Source organism: Onychostoma macrolepis, chromosome 11 (genome assembly GCF_012432095.1).
Source record: "Onychostoma macrolepis isolate SWU-2019 chromosome 11, ASM1243209v1, whole genome shotgun sequence".
Classification (NCBI taxonomy): Eukaryota; Metazoa; Chordata; class Actinopteri; order Cypriniformes; family Cyprinidae; genus Onychostoma; species Onychostoma macrolepis.
In genome coordinates this window covers 17,329,388-17,356,164 of record NC_081165.1, presented here as the reverse complement: position 1 = coordinate 17,356,164, position 26,777 = coordinate 17,329,388, and the positions used below count along the sequence as shown (strand labels likewise).

General features: G+C 37.9%; 1 protein-coding gene across 6 annotated transcripts in view; it reads right to left on the bottom strand.

Moving 5' to 3' along the window:
- The window catches only part of kaznb (kazrin, periplakin interacting protein b), a 180,150-nt gene that overhangs the window by 67,699 nt on the left and 85,674 nt on the right, over window positions 1-26,777 (bottom strand). For all 6 annotated transcript variants that reach the window (XR_009273347.1, XM_058791071.1, XM_058791079.1 and 3 more), the window contains one exon: window positions 15,624-15,819. Coding sequence is in view for 5 of the 6 variants with exons in the window: in XM_058791071.1 (XP_058647054.1) it covers window positions 15,624-15,819 (196 nt within the window). In the remaining variant the exon portion in view is untranslated. The remainder of the gene's footprint in view (window positions 1-15,623; window positions 15,820-26,777) is intronic.

The window sequence follows — 26,777 nt, the reverse complement described above, 5'->3', positions numbered from 1 at the left end:
ATTAAAAATATCCTAATTTGTGTTCCGAAGATGAACAAAGGTCTTTGGAATGACATGAGCGTGAGCAATTAATGACAGAATTTTCATTTTTAGGTGAACTATCCCTTTAAGCTATCATGCTTGTTTTGGCCTTTTCTTCAGGCCGGGGAAGCATGGTAGTGGGCTTGGTCTTATTACGCACTTCATTCCACCACACAGTTTCTCTTAGTCCTTGTTTATTTGATTTGATAAGTGATCAACAAAAAAATATGTATTTAAAATTAAAATACAATGATACAAAACTAAATTTGTTCAACAAAGAGATTTTCCACAAACAAAATGTATGAAGTGGTTGGACCCACTCCATTTCTCCCGGTGTATTGCCGTCCAATTCATTACCACACCCTTTATGATGTTTACAAAACACAGACAAATATAATTTAATCATAAATATTAACAAAAAATACATTTTCTTAAATGGCTACAGCAATGCTGGATGTTAAAATAACTCTCTAATCAAGGACTGCAATAACCAATAAGCCTAGCAACAAATTCTGCAAGCAAGAGAAGCATCACAGATTGAAAAGAGCATTTATGAAATGAAACAGGACACAGTAACTGGCAATTACAATCTCTTTAGTGTCCAGATGGTGGTTGTTTTCTTTTATCTATACTGCCAATATGGAAAGCGGCATAAACCTGTGTTTCCCCATCTGGACTGAGGCGGTGAATTAAGGCGAACCTGCAGGATGTGGTGATTGGACTGATCAACTGGAAAAGGTCAAGCAGAAGGTTTGTAAAGCAGCCATATTTGCTGGCTGGAAAGGGCCGTCCGGCTCAGAGCTCCGAGTTGGCAGAGGTTTAACGCTAGCAGCGCCTGAAGTCTGTACAGTGACTTAGTATTCATGAAGGTTTGAGTCCGGGATTGCAGATTGACATGAGGGCTGAGTTTGTTTCCATTGCGGTCTGAAACAAAGAGACATGCACCTGCCCCGCCAGCTACCTGGTGGGAACTGTTGAAAAAGACAACTGTGAGAGGTGCCACACTCCATTTCACACTTGTTTCAAAGGTGTGAAGTCCCCAGCTTGTGTGCGAGCAATGCTTTTACCTGTCAGTGGGCTCTGTACATCAGTGTATTGTGTATTCACAGCTGATAGAGAGTCAAGAGCAACATCAATCCTTTCAGCAAAAGAACTGCAAACAGACATTTTTAGGACGCAACAAGTTTAGGGCCATTATGTAGCACAAGCATGAGAGATAATGACTTTAGTGAATAGCAAAATCCTTCAGCTAGCTATTGTATTTCTTATGAAGTGCAATGCTTCAATCAGTGACCTAAATGCTAATTTTATACTGTATTGTCCACAAGATTGGCTACATTTAATAAGATTAAGGTAGTACTATAATAACACTGGAGCGTATGTAAACAGAATACTGTGATTATGCTAATATGATTATTCTCATAATTACAGTAACCATAGCTACAGTAAAATATGTGGAGTATTGCAGGTTTTAATTGAACTATACAGATTTGCGCAGATACTCAAAAACACAGTAAAAACTGTAATATTGGGGAAATATTATTCACGATTTAAAATAATGTTTTTTTGCTCATGCAAGCTCAGTAACAAAGACATCATGCAATTATTGATAATCAGAAACACCAGAGTGGAGTTATTTTTAGGCACGTATTCAAGAAAACCAAGCAAGTCAGAGACCCTAGAATTGAACATTTTGCATTTGAAGCAGGCAAATAAAAACAGCAGCAACGAACATGCGTAATGCATTTGAATTGAACACTTGTTCAATGCTGTGACTTGAGGTACAATAGAAACTGTATTGGTGGCAAAATGGCTGTTTCAGAGCGAATAAACAAAATAAAAAGGGAAAGCAACACATAAAAAGGACTGAAGAGTGTGGCCATTATCAGACTATGTGCATGCACACAGACTCTAACCACTAACCATTTAATGTCAGCTACAGTAGTAATGTTTCCAGTTCTTATACAGTTGACTACATCATCTCACATGAGTTTCTCTGCCTCGAGGCTGCAAGTCACCAGTATGGCACATGCAGGAAAAATGGTGGAAATAATGCCTTTTTTCTCTACTGCAGTTGGCCTTTTAAAGTAAATATAACCATTTCTTTCCCACTGAAAGTGCTCCTCACATTGCATTGTTCGTCTGATGGACGGTTTTATTTCTGAATTGCTCGTTTACTCATTCAGAAATGACGTTTTAATGCACTAAAATAAAACACGTTTGAAAGACTACATTGTGTGATTCTTGATTCTTGTGTGAAGTAACTGATCATTTTTCACTCCTACCGCATAAGGTAATTCTTCATCCTCACATTCTGCTGAAGCACAAGCTTTCCAGATCCCTCAACCACCAGCTAAAGTTGGACGCCCACAACCCTTCTGCTGGCGGAGGTATTGAGCAGGGCTCTTGAGGTGGAGCGAAAAAGAGTTGGGTTTCGGACAACATCCCACAGCAGAATCCACAGCTGACAGACTAGCCGTGGTTAATTATGAAACTCATGGAAAAATGTTTCAAATGAAAGCCAATCAAAATGGTGAATGAAAGAATTTCATTGTTTCCTTTCCAAGAATAAAGGAGAAGGATCTCACCATTTCTGAAGAGCCACAATATATGGCGAGGAAAGCCAATTTATTAAGACTAAATGGTGAAGGAAAATGAAATGGTGGGCTCAAGAGAAGGAAATGCTATCTGGAGAGCAGGCTTAACTTTGGCTGGAGATTAAGGCAGAGTAATATATTAAGGGCAGAAATGGCAACATGTGAACAAGACCTTCATTATGGAGCTGAGCACAAGACCACTAAACCTAAAATAAAGTTCAGAGATGTCTTTTTACGGCTGTCTGTGCCAGAAGGTCTCATCATATAGCATATGGTAAGCATGTGGCAGCCTGGAGAACAATACAATACTAGCAATTATCTAATCAAGATGTCCGCTGAAACAAGGTGAAAATAAACAGTAGAGTATGATAATGTGATAAAACGAAAATCGAGTTTGGTTTTAATATCTTACTCAAGCTATTTATTTTTCGCTGGTTATCATGCAGCCGTGCCTCAGAGCAATGGAAATTATGTGACAGCTGATCAAACTGAGGACCTTAATTTCAGCATAATCATATTCTGAGAGAGGAAGAGACAGACACTATTTGCCGTGATCATCTTTTAGAAACAAATTAGATCTGTAAAATGTCCATCACATTTCATATTGAGTGCATTTTTACCCCACTGATCGGGGGGAAAGCTTCTCTTCTTGGAGACCCGAACAATCTCCCCTACAGAAATATGGTTTTATTAGCAATTATACACAGTTTGGCTGGTTATCATGCCCTTTCAGGTAAATGTTGCTCGCTGACTACAAAAGAAGCAACTTTCGTGCTCACATGAGCAAAGATGACCGATTCTAAATCGCTCTCTTCAATGAGATCCTGCACTAGCTGCACCACTGCCATTGAGATGAATGGGAATTCTAATGGATTGTTCTCTCCAGGTATTACAGTTTACACTCTACACTTTGTGTCTAGTAAATGAACTAGCTTTGTGCACCAGTTTTTCATTTCAATCTGTCAGAGCCTGTCACTGAATGCATACATACTGCCAGAGGAAGGTCTCTGCTCGCAGCTAAAGCAATGGGGCGTTTTAATGGGATGAGCTGGGACTTTTCAAATGAGTGCTCAAGCATTCTTCAACTTCTTCGCAAAGTTACAGTCATTTGAAGTCTGGACCTGAGCAAGATTTGGTTGATTGAAAGTGAAAACTCAATGCTGGATTTGTGCAGGAAGAAAAATGAAATGGGAGACTGATTCTCAAACTCGAATCATTATCTCCACCTCCTATACAAGAAAAGAGAAAGGGAGTGGTGAGGAAAAAAGTAGTCAGTATTTATGTGTGCTTATACAGCCAAATGGTGCTCTGGTGGAACTAGAAACCCTATGCTACTCCCTGTTCATTTCAAGAAGAAGCAATAACATTCCTTCCCACGAGTAGTTCTTGGTCAAACCCTGGCCAGATGTTTCAACATCACTGATGATGGCTTAGAGGTGACGTCAGACCACATTGACCCTACAAAGAAAGAGCATATCAATCTGTCCACAGCACTGGAAATGACTGATTAAAGTCAGAATGAAATGGAAAATCTATTATCTAAATCAGGGGTGTCAAACTCAGTTCCTGGAGGGCCGCAGCCCTGCAGAGTTTAGTTCCAACCCTGCTCCAACACACTTACCATGTAGTTTTCAAATACGCCTGAAGGACCTGGTTAGCTAGATCAGGTGTGTTTAATTAGGGTTGGAACTAAACTCTGCAGGGCTGTGGCCCTCCAGGAACTGAGTTTGACACCCTGATCTAAATGCATGTTAGTGATCTTATTGTGAATGACTTATTCATACTTGTTTTTTCCCCCCTTATTTTGTGACCTTGTAATACGTACTCAAAATGTCAACTTGAACTGACTTCTCTTTGGTGGTGTATGCTGCTGAATTTCAATCTCTCTCAGTTAAATCCCTTCCCTTTTACTCGGATGTACATTACAATAAAGAAAAAAAGATCTTTTGCTACTTTCATTACATTGCAACTTTGAAATGTTTGCTAACTAAAGGTTTTTTGGAAGCTGTAACATTTAGCTACTAAAAATGTGCGTACCCTAGTAGAAAATAAATATACTAAAATGTATATGTTTCAGTATTTGAAATACATTTATTTCATGCCAAAAAATAAAAATACCCTGCAATTGTAATTTTGAAATGCACTTTAATTGTGCGGAAATAATGCTGAAGTCCAACTAAAGATATACTAAAATATATTTGATTGTGCTAAAGTAGAACTAGTCAATATTATTCAAAGATCATACAATCCTCATCAATAGTGACATTAAAACACTTTTTAGGCTTAATATTAAGAAATGTGCACTGTGCACAAGTAGTACTCCAAATAAAGTTTAATTATAACTTTAATATCAGCAAGTCTCAAGCAATATGACAGTAAATATAATAATAGATTTGAACTTAGTACGAAATAAATGTATTTTAAACTACTTTTACTAGGGTTGATAATTAAACATTGGCGGTGAAAACATGATGAGAAAATATGCAGCAAGATATTAGTCCACTAACAAAGCTTTTTGAAAAAGACAAATTTAGAAAGAATATTAGTGGTTTAAATAATTTAATCATAGTCAATAACATGAGATTAATCACAAAATCATAAATGTAATATTACATCTTGGTTATGCACTAAATCAGAATATCCAAAAAATATAAAATGTTTGAATATTTACATTTATATTAAATTTAGTCATTTAGCAGATGCTTTTATCCAAAGCGAGTTACAAATGAGGACAATGGAAGCAATCAAAATCAACAAAAGAGCAATGAAATGCAAGTGTTATAACAAGTCTCAGTTAGCCTCACGCAGAACACATAGCAAGGTCTTTTTAAAAAATTATATAATAAAAAGAAAACAGATAGAATATAAAAAGAATAGAGCAAGCTAGTGTTAGAGGCCTTTTTTATTTAAATTTTTTTATATTTGCTTTGATTTTGCATGTCAAGTAAAATGTTCTTTTCAAAATTAAAATTAGATTTTAAAATTAGAATAAATGAATTGCATGAACCACATTTTGATTACATTATGAAATAATACTGTTGTCAAAAGCCCAAAACTGATGCACACTAGTCAACAACAATTTTAACCCTCTCTTATCTCTTCATCACTCCCACCTGCACACTTGAGCAGCATTCCCCCTTCCCAGTCTGCAGTCCCAGTGGGAAATCTCACTCCCAGCTCTCCTTCTGATTCCCTCCATATGTGCATCAGGATGGATGAGACATCCAACGTATCCGTCCGAAGCGGGCACAGGAAGCACTATTTCACTTGCTAGTACATAGGACGAAACTTACAGTGGCTAACATATGGTCTTCATAACCCTCAGGTTCCCGCAAAGCGATATAAGCGACTTGAAGGATGCATAATGTCTCATTTCCTGAGCCCCAGCCCTGTAACTATGGTCTGCCGAGAAAATATGTGGCGTGTCACAGCTTATTGTGTTATGATGAGAGGGCCTAGTGAGGGAGGCTGAGAGACAGGCAGCGAGCAGTGGGCTGTGAAGAAAAGGAACCGGGGAAGGAGGAAAGAGAAGAGATGAGGAGAGGAGAAGAGAAGGGAAGAGCCTGCAGCCAGTGCGGCACTGGAGCATGAAACAAGGCCCTGCGCTCTGCCTCGCCAATCATTCACTCTTTAGATAAAGAATTATGTCTCTCACAAGACACCCGTGGCTGAGAGATGACCAAACCGAAGAATAAACCGAGAGACAGGTCACATCAAGGCAAAGAGAGATTTTGTGAAATGGCATTCGCCGCCTACTCCTCCTCGCTCTCCGTTTAAGCGAAACCTTGTCTCTGCTATATATACGGAACATATGACACCATTCAGGCCGAGTAAAAATCATCATTTCTCTAGTTTTGTTTTCACTTTGGCCACTGCTGTGAAGCGTTCACCACAAGGGAGCAAATTTGTGGCCAGTTTCCTCTGCATTTGACTAGTGTGGAGGACAGGCCATCTGCTGCCGAGTCCAGCAGCGATGTTGTCACCTGCTGCAGAGATGGGCAGTCTCCCAAGGAAGGGTGGAGAGCCTTCAGATGATTGACAGAGCAGTCTGTATTAACACCTGCTACTATCGGCTCCAACGTGAAAGTCAGGAAAGTCTCTGCAGACTATCAAAACATGATCGGATTTGAACAGGGTTACCAACAGGGGACGCATTACCTGGACATATTCATCATTTAAAGGTGATGTGTGACATTTATTGCAGGTTAATTAGTAGAGACAGTTAGAAGTCAGTCATTTGTAGCCTGATTTCTTGAAAAGTGTAAACTTTGATCTGACCCTACTAGTAACATTGGCTCAACCAATGTGAATCTGGCATAGCACTATCTGTGTAATGGCCAATGGAAGAACTCGTTTGAAAACAATTATTATTTTTAGATTAGATTAGATTAAGCTAATGCCACAGAAATTTCACATTTCATCTTTAACTTTAATCAATAAAAATTAATTTCTAGTTAAATAAAGTTTATATAAAATAATAAAATAAAATAATTAAATTAAATGTAAAAAAAAAAAAATTAAAAATGGATGACCTAAAAAAAAAGTACTTAAAAAAGTAAGTACTTTATTTCTATAGTACCTTTCTAGAGCAAGGCACTGGCAAATACTTGAAACTGTTGCCTATACTTTAACAAATAAAAAATGAGTTTTTAGAAATAATAAACTAAAATAAATTAAACTAAACTAAAATAAAATATAAGATGGAAAACTAAGCTGGAAAGGAAAATGCATGGCCTTGAAATAAAAATTCAGTAATTTCGAATAAACATAAAACAGATGCAATGATTTGCATTTTCAAATTAAACATATTGTTGATTGATATAGGTTGAACTTGGACAAAGACATAAAGAATCTTAATAATTCAGCCTTAATAACAACGTACCCTACGTAAGTAGTTAAGTTACTCACTAAATTAAGAGACAATTTGCACACAAGAATTTTAACAGTGGCTACATCAAGACTCCAACATTAAAAATGCTAATGCTGTAGCTAACCTGTGTGAGCAAATGGCATACTTCTGTACAATATCAGAGAAATTTAGACTTAATATGGCTGGTAAAAATAGACCCCGATGAACATTTTACAGTCCTGTCCATCACAATGACAAATAATGATTAATTGCAGCATAACCCCTAGTTTTCGGCAATTGCTCATAAAAGGTTCCTGCAAAATTTAACCCGTTTTCAATCTTGGTGACAGCCTGCCAAAAAAATAAAAAAAAACAACTACCAGAGACTAGCAAAAAAGCTGTATTTTTAAATTCCCTTGAACAGCTAAGGTTAATCAAGGTCGCATCCCCACAAGGAATGGTTTATTCTAGACCAGTTTAACCACTGAAATGGTCAATTAGTAATTCCTGGAAGGGTTTTGCTTCTGGGAGAAGTACAGTATGTGTAGATTGGGGAGATATTTGGGGGAGTGATCTGTAACTACTCCTCTGAAAGGGCAAACTGAATTTTTCCTTCTTAGAATGTGCTTAAACTCATGGCTGGTAATATAGTCTCCAGAGAAGAATGTGTGTGTGTGTTTTCTGGGTTATTTGCCCATCCCCTGCGGTGAGGGCCTGCCTCGAGGCTATTGTTTGGACACAGTTCACCTCACGCTGCATTGGTCACAGACAGGGCGTGGTTCAGGGAGGTTGGAGACGGGAGGGGAAGGAAGAGACGGGAGGGGTGAGAGAAACGGAGAAGGGGCTCTCTGAACGCTTTCCCCACTCTCTGGGAGCTGACAGGAAAACTGGGAGATCCCATGGGAGAAATAAGGGGAAAGAGATACTCCCTCTTCTTTGACAACAAAGCTGTACTGTAATCCATCTCAGGTGCACTGGTGCAGCTAACCAGAGCAAAGTATTACGTTAGCATTACCTCTTTACCGTGGACATGGTGCTAGTTCTCATCTCTGGAGATCTGTGATGCTCTCTCAGAACTATCATTTCATGCGACTTGAGAGTGAAGAACTAAAAGGCCAATTTGCATGTTTTTAATTGTTTTCCTGTGTAAATATGCACTAGATGTACATCTTTTGAGACATCCACTAAAAGTCGATTATTGTCAACAAAAATATTTGATCAAAAATACAGTAAAACAGTAAGACTGTAAAATATTATCACTATTTAAAATACTTGTTTTCTATTTTAATATATTTTATTATGTTTTTTCCTGTGATGTCAAATTTTAGCATCAGTCTGCAGTGTCATATGATCCTTCAGAATCCTTCAGAAATCATTCTAATATGCTAATTTTGTGCTCAAGTAACATCTCTTACTATCATTGTTGAAAACAGTGCTGCTTAATATTTTTTTATATATTTATGACTGATTTCAGGATGAATAGAACATTCAAACAAACAGCATATTTAAAAATTAAAAATCTTTTGTGGCAAATGTCCTTACTTTCACTTTTCGTCAATTAAATGCATGCTTGCTGAATTTTGAACGGTAGTGTATTTTAATAGAATACCTCAAAATAGCAAGTTTTAAATTGTAATTTTCTGACATTGAGAAGTCATGGAAACTATTAAAACTTAAAAGTGATAGTTCACAAATGAAAATGTCATAATCATGAGCTTTTTTTCTAGATATTCTCTAAAAAAAAAAAAAATTTTGGTGAGAAAATACTCTTTGTGAATCAAATCTCTCTCTCTCTCTCTCTCTCTAAAAATCTTTATTCAGTATTCACAAATGACAGAAAGACATGCATTGGTCAAAACGTGGAAATAGATTTTGGTGCGGCAGTGGCCCAGAATCATCCTTTCAGAGGTGGAAACATGCAGAACAATCTCAGGTTCTTCAACCAGCACCGGCACTTTGTCTGTGAAAAAGGGACATATGTAACAACCAACAAGAGAAAACTGAGAAGAAAACTATAGGTAAAAAAAATAAAAAATAAAACACCCAGCAAGCATTGCTTAACCTTTCCAACAAATCCTCAAAAATTCATCCGCGTTTCAGACAAAATAAAATCGCACGAAATCAGTGAGGAGCAACACCTCCCAAAGGCTGATTTAAAAGCAATTTAAAACATCACCTCCGTCTGCGGGAGCTTTATTGAGTTCACTCCGTCGCATTTCTCTCTGCTTATCACTTTCTCAGGGTCGTGGGGGGTTTAGCATGCTGGCTTGCGCGAGTCCCACTAGTGCTGGCATAAATCACAAGGGCGCTGCAAAGCCATAAGCTCCACCGCAGGCTCCTTAACACCCTGCCTACAGCCTCCGGCTACTGCCGCTGATGCTAGCAACGGCCTCATCTAATTTTATTCATAATGGCTTGTCACAATCTGTTTTATCAGTTTAAATTTAGTATTATCATGTAACATTGCTTTGTGTCAACCTGGCAGAATTACAATTATGAGTGTTGCTCTCTTCAGCACAGCTCATTAAGGAAAAAACTGTTATTGTTTTCATAGGTAAGACAGACTGGTTGACATGTTCAGATCTACTCACAGCTCATTAAGTGAAGTTAACATCACATAGCCAGACCTTTGACTAAACAGCATAAGGTTTGGTTCACATAGCAGCTGATTCAGGCCAAAAAAACTGCCCAGACAAGAAGAGAAAAATCTGGTGCTCAAGAAACTTTTTTTATTATTTTTTTTATTATTATTATTGTTGAAAACTGTTGTGCTTAATATTTTTGTGGAAACCATGATACATTTTTCCAGGATTCTTTGATGAATAGAAATTTCAAACGAACAGCATATCTTTACTATCATTTTTTATCAATTTAATACATTCTTGCTGAATAAAAGTATTAATTTCTTTAAAAAATCTTACTGACCCCAACTTCTGAGCAGCTGTGTATAATCTCAGTTTGTAATAAAATATATTTTTATATATAATACACACACACACACACACACACACACACCCAATCAGATTATATAGCCTTTAGAGGCTCAAAATGCAATTTCTATATGTCAATAAGCAATAAATAAATAAAGTGCCAGTGAATACGTCTGATTAAGACCACATTGTGGATTTGTTTGGCTTGACTTCTCAAATGATTTTGTTTACTACTTGTTCTGGTCTATGGACCATCAGACTTCACAGCCACAGCTGCCAACGAGGCATGCAGCTCTCTCATGCCAGAAGTAATGCCAGGGGCCCATTCGCACTATTACCATCTGTCAGTCACAGAGAAATGGCCCATTGATTTGCTAGCATGTTTTCTCTTCTGTAAACACATCAACCTTAACCCCATCTCCCCCACTCTCCATCTTGCTTACTCTTTTTTTAAGTGTCTCTTTCACTTTTACTCTGTCTTAAAGGTTCACTATGGGTGCATTTGCCGATACGGAAGTCAGTCTTAAACTTAAACTGGCACCTAGCTGTTTAAGAAGCCTTTGAATAAGGACAGGAGTAGTATGGACCTCTATTATGATATTTTTACATCCTTTCACTACCTCCCATCATCATTCTTTCTCAGACGCTAGGTGTGATTCTGCTCCTTTGGCATGATATGGCATTGAGATCGCACCTTTCAAGCATTACTTAATCTGTATGGTGACTTGACCAATTTGCAACCTCAGACTTCCCATCAGGCAGTCAAGAGTGTGCAGATGTCATTGCATTAGACTTTTTCTCATTTGTCGTGTAAGTGTTCATCTCTAGGGACGCAGAGGCTCGACTCTCTCAGCATGAGATGTGAGCGAAAGAGCTCTGCTAAGCCTGCTTTTCATTTTCACACTTTTCGCATTCGATCGCTTGCATTTAGAGGCGTAATCCGTTTGATCTCACAAAGCAAGGAAGTGAACTTTGTTGTGTGATACCTCACTTTTTCATGTAGATTTGACACCTGAGCCCCAACCAGCTGGAATTGTGAATAATGTATTATGCATTAGCAGTATTGATGTTTAGAGAACCGTTTCCATTTTAAAAGATCAGCAAATTTATATCATGTGTACATTTATTTTTCCCTCCTGAGACTTGATGTGTATCTGATTATAGAAATACAGTCCATTCATTTATGAACCAAAGTTTAACATACTATTGCCAATAAACTGTTGGAACAAGCAAATTGTATGAAAACTGTGTGAAAATGCAAAGACAGCATCCATATGGCTCTGAATTATGCAAAGCCTGATATGATTGACGTATCTGCCCTTGACTAGTGAGAAAATATTTATAATATGCAGAAGGCAATGCAGATAAGATGAAACCTGTGGTTGATCTTAAGGGCCATTCACACCAAGGATGATAACTACTGTATAACCATACAGTTTTAATAATCATTCAAATCCACGTCCACACCTCAGATATACCGATCCCGGCAGAGAAATATTATTGTTGGAATCATTTTCAGCTGATGAACGATACAAAAATATTGCTGCCTGATTACAATCTACGTGACTTTAGAGAGCCTGAGCATTTAAACCGACAGTTAACAAAACTATAGTGCCGCTTATAATAAACAGAACATTGCCATCTGATGTTAAAACTAAAAAGTTAGAACGAAGTAAATAAGAAATAGTTAACATTCTGCATTTGTGACACTGAGCATGTGAACTCCTTGTATAAAAGGTCAGATGTTCTTTTACTGAAGCATCTTGTATGTTGGATCATCTGCAATGTATCATCTCAAATTAGTTTATGCTGAAACCAAAGACACTCTGAAGTTCTTCAGTTTTATCCCAATTGTAATGTTATGATCATTTGTAAATAAATAAATAAAATAAACAAATTAAAACTTAAATTAAGAAATGCACAAATGACAAGTTTGAGTAAATGCCACATTAAGGTAATTCTGGGTCTATTTTTTTAATGGGTGACTGAATATATATTTTGGGTTACGTGTGCAACTACATGTTCACATATGTAATTCCTTCTAAATATCATCTGATGCTCTTATCTGTTTAAGTTCTTAAGATAATTGGTTTCAGATGAGTCTGGACTTCAATCTCAATCTGATAAACCTAATCACATCCCTGTACTAAAAAAGAAGAAGCACTTTATTGATTTAATTTTTGCCTTGTTAGTGGAGCTCACTAAAGTAAAAGAAAACTATTAGTATTACAATCACTCATACTGCGGGTTAGGGATTTAAACAAGTCTAATTATCAAACTTTGCAGCATAACTTGTCCTGCGCCAAGTACGCCAATTATACCTCAAATTGTGCTGCTTGTTGAGGAGAAGTGAGCCATTAGCTTAGCAAACAATCAAAACAATGTATTTAATTTATCATTAATATATAATACTGTAAAATGTAATATTATTATTAATTAAGATTTTTAAAAAAAAAATCATACTATCATAATGTAAAATAAAATGACTACCCCGTAACTTCTGGACTACTGCTATAATAATACATATAATGCATACTCATATAATAATACTACACCCACAACATTGTGGTGGCAAACCGCCATATTCTTCAGTCTAGTTTTTGCCTTCAGATCCTGTCATCACACAAACTTTACTTGTCATCTGAAGAGCCAGAGCACAACTGGATGCCACGTCTCTCCATTAGGCTGTCATAGCTCATTAAACCCCAGCCTGCTTTCAAGTTTATATTCCGAGCGAGTCCGCCTGCAACACGGGGTAAATATTTTGTGTGTTTGTAACCAAGTGAAAAAAGTTATTAGTGGCAATAAATGGTTGTGAGACTTGTAAAAGGTCAGAATAGTGAAAAAATGTGGACAAAAAAAATTGCCAAATTAAATTGAACCCAATCCAAATCCAGCCCTATACCAAACATGACTTTTCGTGGCCTTAGCCTTTGGCTCGATAATGACGGAAGGATGTGAGCAGAACACAAATGAACCCGGAGCCCTGATTAGAGGAATGCTGTTTTTTGAAACGGGAGGGGGGGCGGCTTTGTGTTTAAACTGAGAGCAACTCCCACATACAGCAGGACAGAGGAATGTGTATCTGATTACATTCTGCCTGCTCAGCCTCCGGCTCTCCCATGTAAACAGTCACCTGACTCAGAGAGAGAAAGAGAGAGAGCGACTGAGGGGGGCCGAGAGACAGGGAGAAGCATTACATCAGTGCGCTGGTAAAGAGGAATGTGGGTTCACTGCAGTGAGATGCCTTAAACCCATGTGAAAAGAAAGAGAGAGGGGGAGTTTTGCTGTTCATACCATCTCATTCATTTAGAAGGGTCCTGCTAATGACACCTGTTCAAACACTGTGTCTATCACTCTCGCTCTCTCCGTCTGAAAGTGTCTCAGCCTGCAGAAGACCACCGGGGGATGGCCGACCTCTGCTGGGCTGCCCTGCATGCTGTAACCCGTAAAACATCATCAACCTGACACAATATCAATACGTTGGTCCTCGCCCCACACACCCAGACACTGTCCAAACTGCTTAACACAACCTCTAGCCTGAATAAAAAACTGCCTTGGGCTATGAAATCTCTGCCACAGAACCGGACGGATCTCACCACACCTAACTTCCGGAGTGAAAGTTGAGATGGCAAGCAAAAAAAAAAAAGATGAGTCACAACACACAATGTGTGACACTTTACAATAACATTTTACAATAATTCAGTTAGTTTATGCATTTGGTAACATTTAACAATAGTTATACAACATGCACAATTATTAAACTAGGTTAATGTTATGAATATACTATTGATCATTATGAATTCATTTTAGTGAAAACTTTGAAAGAAATTAATACTTACAGTTAGCAGTGATGCATAAACTTTTATTAAAAGTGACAGTAAAGACATTTATAAAATTTATATAAATATATCTATTTCTATTTTCAAAGCTGTCCTTCAGAACTATATATTCATCAAAGAATCCAGAAAAAAAATCAGCATCACGGGTTTTACAAAAATATTAAGCAGGCCAACTGTTTTTAATATTGATAATTAGAAGAAATGTTTCTTGATTTCTGAAGGATCATGTGACACTGAAGTAATGACTGCTGAAAATTCAGCTTTGTAAGGAATATGTGTTACATTTTAAAATACATTTGAACAGTAAGTTTAAATTATAATATTATTTCGCAATATTACTGTTTTTAATGTATTTTTAATCTAATAAATGCAGCCTTGTTGAGCACAAGAGACTTCTTTAAAAAACATTTCAGTCATGTATTTTGATTTATATAACTTGGCGTGATAAAACTTTACTAAAACTAAGATGAATACATTTTAAAAGCAGTAGAAATACTGTTTATTAGTTAAACTGTTGCTGTAAAGTTTTTGACAAACACGGGTCACATGATGTCATCAAGTGCTTTTAATGATAGTCATCTCGACTCACCACAAAAAATTATTTTCGTCCTTTACACAACCACATGTAGTTTTTTATTTCTGTGGAACATAAAAGCAAATATTTTGAGAAATGTGTCAGTGTTTCATATTTGGAGTAAACTATTTCTTTAACATGCTACACATTGGAAAGTGGCAGTTACCACTAGTTTAAAAGTGAATTTTCTGTGGTACCAAAACTGCAAACAATAGTAGTGTTAAACACTATCCTGTCTGCCACTGGTCGACAAACAGACAGTATTGCCCCAAACTCATGCAATTGGTTAAGTCAATATTGCTATGTTGGGCTTGTCAGGATGGTCAAAAAAGACATTTTTTGGATAAATCATTCTACAAAAAGTCTGTATTAATAGCTGTCTTAAAGCTATAGAAGATAGGATAAAAAGTGTTTTAACATCATAAAAAAGACACACTTTACCTTTAACTAAGTTTTAGTATCAGTTTAGTATCAGAACTGAACCACGTGTTTCATGTTATTCCCTGTGAATCAGTCAGAGAGCAGAGTTATGACGACAACTGAACCCGATGCCAGCTTTAATTTTTCTTCTCCCTCTGGCCTCTCTCCGCCTGATATGTCACAGCTGCATTGGAAAGCCGTCCCACCGGCTACCCGGGAAACGGGACAAGGCAGTGAAGAACGGGATCAGCTGCCCCCGTCCTCCCCTCTTTACTTTCTTCTCTCAACAAAAGCTCATTCCCACCCACAAACCCCTTAAAAATAACTATTTCTCCACAGTAACAAGTTGAACTGACCAAACACTGAAGCAAAACTTAACACACGTCTTACCGTGGAGGTGGTGATGGTGGTTCTGCTGGTTGTTCTCCAGGCCGGCAGGGTTGCACGCCCCCAACTCGGCCAGTCTGCGGCTGGTTGCGGAGAGCTCGGAGCGCAGGTTGGTCACCTCCTGGCTGGCCGACTGGATGGCCCCATCGATCCGCTGAGCCAGCTGCTTGTTGTCTTCCATCATTTTCAGGATTTTGCCCTGAGAAGCAAATCCACACAGAGGTGCATGGTGTCAAGGGCTTTGTCAGGGGGTAGAACAAGCCACGGGTCCCCGGTCCCCCTTTATCCTTCCTCGGCTGCCACAGTTTAGACCATACATACAAAACACACGCTAGAGAAGAGGGGGAAAAAAATCCCAAGTCTGACTCCCCTCCTCCTTATCCCAGCAGAAAAGACCTAATCACTACCTGTCTTCTGTTAGTGTGTGAAAGACAGCTGAGCGTGTGCTAGATTAAGAGAGAGAGAGAGCGTGTGAAAGAACGTAACGGACAAACGAAACAGCAGGTAGAGGAGTGAGAGAGAGTTCCCGCTGAAAAACCGCGCTCCCAGCAGCTGCTTCCAGAGAGAACACAGTGCATTGAGAGATGACATGCTCTCTTTTAAACGGAACGTACCATGTGCGCCAGATTTCTGGGGGAGAGAGGGAGGGAGCTAAAGTACGATGTTTCTGAAACTCTGTGAACTGCAGGCTTTGTCTCGGAGAGCCTCCTCGATCGGAGCAGTTTGCAATGAGAAAGTAACTGTTCTTACGTGGCCACGGTGGAAAATAAACAAGACTTTTTTTGCACTTCCTTGATCCCTCGACATACACTTGTCAAGCTGGATACATCTATTCTCTGGGACAAACATGCTCCCACCCCTTTCCCTTTCTTTTCATTACATATTCATTCTTTTGTCCCTGGGAAACGCTCCCCCACTCTTGAGGTTGCGGATGGGGGTGGGTCGACTCAACTCAGAGGGAGAGGAACCAGGCAGACCTCGGCACTGGACACGAGGGACAGCTATTAGTCCGGCCCCCTGCACACAGGAAGTGAAGAGAATTACACTGAAAGCAATCAATCTCCTCGCAGGGTCAAAAGTTTGGGGCTGATTTTGAAAAGCCCTCTGGTCTTCAGAAGCAGACCCAAAATGGTTTACCCTTTCCCAGAAGTCTTATGCAACAGATTGAAAAGTCTTATGTCCTTTAGGTGTGCGAATCAAAGAAGATCCTATGCTGTTCAGTGAGAAGCTGGTCTATTACTTTTTGACAAACCTTGAGGTCATCCGTAACCTTAAATGCTGCATCATCTATCCCAAATATTTAGCCTTTTGAACAGGAAGAAGGGGGACCAATAATTTTCAGAAAGAACGAACGAACTGATTTTTTCAAAAGAATATATAAATATAATGCATTAAATAAAATCTACACGTTTATCCAAAATGACTTTCTTTGCATTCAAAGTCTACATTATATCAATTCATGCATTAACTGGGGTAAAATAATACTACAATTAAAAGAAAAGAAATGCGTTTGGCAGATGCTTTTATCTAAAGTGAGTTATATTCCATTCAAGGTCTACATTACATCAATTCATGTATAAACTGAATTAATATATAATAATAAATATATAACATATAATAATAAAAGTAATAATTAAATAAAAAACTATTTATGCATTTGGCCGATGCTTTTATCCAAAGTAAATTACACTGCATTCACAATCTTTATTATATCAATTAATTATAAACTGGGGAAAATAATAGTAAGAATAATACTAATAACAATAACAATAAAATGTAAAAATGATTTAAGCATTTGGAAGATGCTTTTACCCAAAACACTGCATTCAAGGTACACATTTTATTGATTCATGCATTTCCCTGGAGTGGGGGGGGGGGCATCAATAAAATGCCAGCCTTTGATTAGCAATAGCAAGATTGATTCATGAGCTAAAACCCATTGGCTATCCTGATATGTGCTCACTGATCAATTTCATGGGTCTTTCATTTTAAACTGAAAAGAGCCAACAGATGAATGCCTGTATCACCTATTAGAGGGTAACATAATGAAGCAACACCAAAGCTTTATTTGAGAGTATAGTCACTAAATGAAGACCAAATGCATGCGAGGAGACAAACAGAAACTTGACTGGTGTATGCACATACTAAGTGAATTGGATTGACTGCCAATCATCTATTTTAAATCAAGGGTGGCAGAACATCATTCCAGGTGAATTTAACCCCTGCTTATGACTATAATCAACACCAGCTCTTATCGGAGTGGCTTTTACATTCCCCAAGCAAAACATTTGCTGAAAATGAGCAAAATCACTCAATTCCTAGAGCAAATTGATGGGGTGTGAGTGAGAGAAGCAAATCTGGTGAACCATCGCACCAAAAATTGTGAACACCTATCATTTCACGGCTCTGACTGAGAAACATCCTCATTGGTATTCACAGGAAGCGATGCTAGAAATGAATGGGGCACAACAGAGGAATCCACACTAAAAACAAGCATAAAATGCAACAGATTATGACAACAAACTAAGTTTTTAATGGATTTTCATTTGCATCCATCTCACTCATGATTGAGAGACAGCTCAGATGTAAAGCTATAAAACAGCGAAAGTTGCAAAGTTTTTTAGCAGGTTCCAAACTGATTGATGTCCTTCAGAAATGAGCTGGAAAGAGCACCACATCTACTGTGCTAACACCATTCATGCTGAGATTCAGACTGCAGCTGAAAAAGGCAGTGCTTTGTTTTCAAATCCCAGCCCCGAAACCACTATAGTCGCTCAAAAGAAAAGAGAGAGAGAGAGAGAGTTAGAAAGAGAACGAGAAGGAGTAGTGGTGAGAGAAAGAAAAAGAAACATGTTTGAAAAAATCTAGTCCAGTGCGTTTCATATTCTGTGGCTTTTCCATTCTGCAAAAGACAGAGAAAAGATCTCAGTCGTATGAAAAGTCACTTCCATTGACTGGAACACACCGGGCCACACAAAGGACCTGGAGTGAACAATGCTGAATGTCTGTGGGAAAAGACAAAGGGCAGGAACTGGACAGCTAACAGTTGTTCCATGGCTTTTACAACAAGGCCTTTCCCCAGGCTTTGCTGTTGTCACCTGCCTTTTGCCAAGAATATGCATAGGCCGCCTGCCAAACAGAGTCAGCTCTGCAGTCAAGAGTGCATTCATGCTGCTTAAATTCTTTAAGAAAACGCTCAGAACTGCTAATGCTAAGAAGTTTGATTTACAAATATGCTACACACTTTTGCATCAGTTTTTTTATGATGGTTATAATAATATGATGGTTATCCAGTCAGTGTAATGTACATCTGCTAACAAAAAGTAACATAACTTAATGACAGCTCTGATTGGCAAGAACACCCAATCACTAACCTTTCATTATCAACTATACTAAGGTGTGATATAAAAATAACATTTTAAAGTTTGGGGCCAGTAAGTTCATATATATATAATTAGTGCTGTCAAATGATTAATCGCGATTAATCGCATCCAAAATAAAAGTTTATGTTTACATAATATATGTGTGTGTGTATATTTATTATGTATATATAAATACATACGCATACAGTATATATTTTGAAAATATTTACATGCATTTAATATTTATATTATTTACATTATAGATAAATATATTTAATATATAAACATAACATATTTTTCTTAAATATATAGGCTACATGTATGTGTGTGTATTTACATAGACATAATCAATATACACAGTACACACACATATATTATGTAAACATAAACTTATTTTGGATGCGATTATTCACGATTAATCGCTTGAAAGCACTAATATATTAGGGGTGTAATGATATGCGTATTCGTATTGAACCGTTCGGTAGGAGGCTTTTGGTGCGGTACGCATTACAAACTGAACGATTCGTTGGACTAATCCTATTACGTTTGGAAAATAAAAGAGCTTAAAGTGTGTGTAATATAATGTTCTCAGTGCCGCCACGCTCAACAAGGCAGCCCAAACGACGCAACAGGCAATGTGCTGTCTGTCCAGTGGAGTAGCAGACGGCCCCGCGATAACCTCCCCTTGCTGGGTTGCGTCAAAAGACGATGATCTTGTATCGACGATAGCCAGAGATATTGTCAAAAACATCAATTATTGGCAATATTAAGAGGATTTGGCATTTCCAATTAATGTAGGCCTGTTACATTCTTATCTTTATTAGGCCTATTATTATTATTATGAAGTTACTTTTATTATTAAATTAAAATTAGGCCTACAATTAATTTGCCCTGCAATAATTACCGCATAAATGATGCGGTGAGGATATCAAAAGATTAGGCTATTTACTCCTCAGTTAAAATGTTTTTAAAAAAAGGTCTTTTAAATCAGGTCTATAAGGCTATACAATGGATTATAATCCTATAATCTAATTAAAATATTAACACTGCAATCATCAATGAAATAAAAAGCTTTTATTTCAACACCACACCATAAATGACTGGCATACTTCTTTATATTATAATTTGTCTTTCCTGGTGTATATGGCAAATAGTAAAGAATTTTTAAAGAATTTTTACGAGGGACAGTTTAAGTTAAATACCTATATTATCAGTCCATATGACACACTGCTCTGGTATCGTCTAGAACAGTGGTTCCCAACCCTGGTCCTGGAGGCACCCCAACACTGCACGTTGTGCATGTCTCCTTAATCAAACACACCTGATTCACGTCATCAGCTCATTAGTAGAGACTCCAAGACCTGAAATTGGTGTGTCAGAGAAAAGGGACATGCAAAATGTGCAGTGTTGGGGTGCCTTCAGGACCAGGGTTGGGAACAACTGGTCTAGAAGACTTGAATAGTGCAGAATGTGGACTGTTTTTATGGTGCCCTTCTATTGGTCATATACAGTAGGCCCATTTGTCCTTTGCAGGAGCCTGACATCTATCATTTTAAGGAATAGAGCTCCAATTGTGGAAAAGAGTATACTAATTATTTTAATGATGAAAAATACAGTAAACAGTACTGTGAACAAATATATAATATTTGAATATAAATATAAATTACTGTGAACAAATATATAATGTTACAATTTAAAATAGCGGTGAAGCGGTCTTCTATATAGTAAAATATAATTTATTGCTGTGATCAAAGCTGAATTTTCAGCATCATTACTCCAGTCTTCAGTGTCACATGATCCTTCAGAAATCATTCTAATATGCTTATTTGCTGCTCAAGAAATATTTCTGATTATTATCAGTGTTGAAAACAGTTGTGCTGCTTCATATTTTTGTGGAAAATGTGATACCATTCAGTCTTGGGTAAGATTAAAAAATATAAATTAATATTTTTCTTAGACACGTGAAATCACGGAAGAAAGCCTGTATAGAGATATACATTAACTCATATCTCATGTCTGCTGAAAACTGCTATGTAGGCTGACAAATAACATAGGCTTTAAAATCTGAGAAATTTGAAAAGGCCAGTAGTAGTTTGCGTTCCTGAAAAATTTACATCTGTCATTTAACACACACACATATATATATATATATATATATATATATATATATATATATTATTATTTTTATTTTTATTTTTTTCGTAAACGGTTGGCAAATATTGCTGAATTGTCACGTCATGTTTAGCTGCTTACATCTTACGTCAGCTCGCATTCAAGTCGCGCGCAGCTCAGCGTCTGTGAACAGTAATCCCAACTTTGATTGGCTATTTCAAACATTTTGACATTGACGAGTGCTTTTGAGCCGCTGCACGCTAAATTAATTAGAATTTTTGAATCAAGTGGGCCTCGCGGGCCATTCGTCTGGGCCGATGGAAGGATATACTTACATTTACTACAATTCATTTTTTATATATATATTTACACAAAGGGCTGGCCCACATTCAGGGCCGCATTAAGACTGCACTGGGCCCCGGGGCTATGACTTACTGCATCATGTTCCATTAAGATATGTTGTAAATTTCTTACCGTAAATGTATAAAAACTTCATTTTTGATTAGTAATATGCATTGCTATGAACTTCATTTTGACAACTTTAAAGGCGATTTTCTCAATATTTTGATTTCTTTTGCACCCTCAGATTCCAGATTTTCAAATAGTTGTATCTCGGCCAAATATTGTCCGAGCCTAACAAACCATACATCAATTTCAGATGATGTATAAATCTCAATTTCGAAAAATTGACACTTAAGACTGGTTTTGTGGTCCAGGGTCACATATATTCTTGATGCACTGAAATTTGATAATTTTGTGTTATCAATTTCAATATCACAAATGATAATACTAGTCTAAGTAAACATAAGCTTACTGAAGATAAGTAAACAGTCACAAATTAGGCTACAACAGAACAAAGATCATAAGAAATCGACCTACTTTAAATACTTAAAGCACTGAATAATATTATGATGTATAAAAAAAATTTACAAATAGGCTGAATGGTGTCCACTGTATTCAATATACATTCATTCTTATTTATTTTACAAAAGTGATTCAGTCAAGGACAGTGAGAGATTTTCTTTCTGATGTTTGATTTACATTATTGACACAAATGGCAACAGCAGCTATATTAGGCTGCTTTAGAGGAATAGTTCACCCAAAAAAGAAAATTCTGTTGTTGTTCTAAACCTGTATGAGTTTCCTTCTGCTGTTGAATGCAAAATAATATATTTGGAACAATACTGGTAATCAGACAGTTGCTGGGCCCCCATGACTTCCATAGTATGAAAAAAAATACTCTATTGGAGTCAATGGGGACCAGAAACCGGTTGCGATCATTCTTCAAAGTATCTTCTTTTATGTTGAGGAAAACAAAGAAATTCAAAGAGGTTTAGAACAACTTGAGTTTAAAGGTGCTGTATGTAGGATTGACTAGGTATTGCAAATTCAAAATATTGGAGAAGGTTTTTTTCACCCGGCCCCTCTTCCTCAGACTTGAGGCACACGCAGGTTGCCAGATTAACGACACCAACAGGAACGAGCGCACATGCCGATGAATGAAATTAAATACGCTGTGTTTTCCGCCAACTGGCAACCCGGGGTGCCGAAATACAATTGGGTAAACTGGCAGTGGGCGGATTTCACAAACCATAACAAACACAGACATTCCGGGCCGGAATGCACATTTTCAAAGGAGAATAACTGACTGTAGAATTGTTTTTCAGATAAACAAGTATGTTAATTTAGCATGTTTCTTAAATATCTGCAAACATATTATGGTATTTTTATGCTTTAGTACAGTCAAAATCCTACATACAGCACCTTTAAGTATGACAGTATCTTCATTTTTGGGTGAACTATCCCAGACCCGGCTCCAGACACAAATTCACGGACGGGCATTTCATTTTTTCAGGGGATACAAATGAGGTACCTCATTGCAATGCATAATATCATTAATTATGAATTAAATGGACAAAAAATGAGGAAGAATTGACTTACCACTCCACTGACGCAATACAACAGACAGAGGAGTCGTAAAGATTGGACCTAGCCTACTTAAGCAGTCTAAACACACATCGCAGGGCTCGACATCAACGCTTGTCCGCTTATCCGGGACATATGTAATGGTAAAGTGATTATATTTCGTTTCGTTTTTTATAAAGCTAATATCAAAACGTTTGGAGCACTTTTTGTTCGTTAAATGTAAGGTTTTTTTTAAGTAACGACCAAGCGGCCAGCGGCAGACAGTGAGCTGATCATAGCCTATGTTTGATCAATTTAGCCTTCTCTAAGCACCATGACCTGCCTAAAATAAAATATATATAAACAGTTCAAGCATCACAATGTTAGTTTAAATGTTTGAACTATATAAAATGTGCACTAGGTGCATATCTAATCGTTTGTGTGAAGAGTGAAAGCTGAAGCGCACTTTGCAGGACATGGAGGCGCCACAGCGGTCACTTGCATTTTTTCTTGATCGTGGAAACAACTTCAAATACGCCGTAATTTTTGCTTATAAAGGTAAGAGTAATGCATAATTCGGAACTGTAAAGGGTCTACTTTTATTTGTGTGCATTCACAATATCAACAAAACGTTGTGCTTTTATTAAAATAAATAGGAAAACAGAGGATGCGCTTGCAGTCTTGTCTTGCGTCTCGAACAGGAGCGCTTCACAATGATGAACCGAAACTCAACGAATTGAGTCACAAATATAATAAATATATCTATAGAAAGCTTTAAATTACTACTTTAAAACGAAATAATTCAAATCGAAAACAAAAACTCTTTCATTATGTAATCGGTAAATATGCATTTCTCTCTAAAGGCACGTCCAATGAGGAGATGGCGAGTCATTTTTCATCACTGTCTAAAATATAAAAATAAGGAAAAACCTAAAACAGGCCCGATTATATTTTTTTCTGATTTTTATGTTGCTCTGCTCTGAATTCCTTAAGATTTAAAGGATTTTCTGGAATGCAATTTTGTCTGATGTGTGAATTATTTATTAGCCTATTTTTTTAATCCATGCAACAAAACCGCTTTTAAAATTACTTTATTGCATTCCAGATGATTTTAAAGAACTTTTCACTTTAAATTTTACAGGTAGCTTGAATGTAAAATGAATTCGTTGTATTCCCATTTGTAAAATAGGCTACAAATTAATTGTTGTAGTTTAACCAGATCTCGTGAAAGTGCGTGTAGCACGATTTTCTCTTTCTATTTGACGCAATGTTTATAAGCAGAAATTGACTTTGGAATGCAAAAGACTGATACATTTATTATTAATGGCATTGCTGGTTCAGTCGACAGAAATACGAGACACACGGGCCTATAATTTACTGCTGAAATGTTTGCGGGGCAAATCTCAGGTCAGTCTGAGGCATATAGTACGCACAGTGCGTCCAGCCGAACACCTGCAGGCGCCACTGCAGTTAAGCAACATCACACGACCAAGAGAGCTGAATACCATTACGACTGAAAATGTGACGCTGGCCTCTTGCCATACCCTATCCCAGTCAGGTGTGCCATGAAAAATTATCCATACTTCATATCTCTATTATAATTTTATCATTATTATTTTAAATCAGAGGGTTTTAAAATGTTTAACCGATGCCAATCATTGAAAAGAGCTTGTCAGTAAAACTTCGTAACGCCAGATCCTCAAGCTCTCAGCGAAAGCTCTTAACTTCACCCCGCCTCCTTTCAGATTGACGCGCCGTGCACAGTCTGGAGGAGACAGATATCCGCTTTTTCGCAATGCAAGGGTAAATAAATAATAACTGGTGTTTGAATAGTGCAGCGTTTTCTTTATTCAGCAGGCTCGTCCAGGGCAGGCACTAGTGACTCACAGGGCGGGCCAGGCCCCCCATTGCCCGCCCATGGCGCCGGGACTGAACTATCCTTTTAAGATCTCATCATATCCAGGATCTCAGATATAACACTACACATGCTTTATCTTTAAATATTAACGTTCATTTAAGACACAAATAACTGTGTTTACGAAGATCCTCGCAAAGACGAGAATTTTTGACACACAGCGGTGTATTTGAACGTTTAAGCACAACAAGGAGCGAAAAGTTTATTCAGTCGCAATAGGAGCAGATGCATGCCGCGCGAAATCAGACTGAAACCGTCTTAATGCACACATTTACCAGAATAAATTCTACCCCACTGCTTAATGTTCATTAACAGTTTAAACCATTTGCTTTAATACCTGCTTAAAACGCGTTTAAATGATAAGTTTAGCCTACATCTTGACGCGCAAAAAGATTGATTATCTCCCAACCCTTAAATTAATAGCCTATATAGAGTTTGTTCAAACACAAAACTGTACATCCAGTTAATAATCAAAAGCTTTTCACACTGCGCTTAACCCCGGGTTATCGTCGTTCTAAACACCGCTTTTAACCCCGGGTAAAGACACGTTTCACACCTGTAATTTGAAAGCGGTTGTAACCCTGCTCTGGAGGGGTTCACACGTCGCGCCTAAAAACCAGTTTAAACGCTAAGCCCGCCGCTTTCTCCTTCTTTCCAAAGCGCTGTAGCTTGCGCTCCAGTGGCGTCTGCCGTTGCTAAGAAACCATGACCTGCGCTCTTCATGAAGACGCAGAAGTTTCAGCAAAGAATAAATGCTGTTCGTCCAATCAGAGACAGTGACACCGCAAATATGCAAATAAGAACGTTAACCGGGGTTTAGGAATGTACCGTGTGAAACGTCTGTTAATGAATACCCAGGCTTAACAGTTAACCCCAGGCATAGTATGAGCAGTGTGAAACGTGATTACAGATAACCCAGGATTCCGCTTATCCGGGGTTTAGGATGACCCAGGGGGTTAACAATTTCAAGTGTGAAAAGCCCTAAACTAACCTAAAATCTGTGTGGACGATGACGATGACGCTGATTGTTTTTTTGTTTTTTTCTGCTCTGCTCAGAATAAAACTCCACTCGCTGTTCCAACAACTTCCACTCCATCATTAGCTTTAGTAAAATAACCCAATAGCTGGGGATTTTACTGACTAACTTGTGTTTTTTTTTCTGTTCTTCGTATTTGGAGTTTTTCATTTTTTGAGCCCCACTCTCTCAGAATTGCTGACATTTTTACTTATCGAATATTGTTCTTTGCGCGACCATTTCCATATTACTCCAGAACGCAGTGAAGAGTGGAGGTGAATGGAGAAATACTGGGCAGCGATCACCTGATAGATATGTGCACATATTGTTCAAAAAAGTCAAATATAGAATAAATGCATTTGATTGGTAAACCAAATTCAGACTTTACGCTTCAATCTCAAATGGTAATACATGGAATTTACGAAAAAGCTCAACTAAATAACAGCACTAATAAGTGGGGGGAGTGGTGGCTTTGGCGATCGGCTCAGTCAATCTACCCCACAGCCAATCACGGGCCCCCTCCTTGCTCGGGCCTCGGGGCTTCAGCCCCGCCTAGCCCAATGGTTAAAACGGCCCTGCCCACATTGTACAGCGGCCCACTGGGAAAACTCCCGGTGCTCCAGATGGACAGTCCGCCACTGCCCAATCATCATCAATGGAACTCTGGTAGAGAGAGTCAAAAGTTTCAAATTTCTTGGCGCCCATATCAGTGATGACCTCACATGGTCAGAACAAACCCAAGCAGTTGGGAAGGCGGCAAAACAGTGCCTCTTCTTCTTAAGACAACTAAGGGAATTTGGAATGAGCTCCAGCACCCTCAGATCATTCTACACATGCACTGCAGAGAG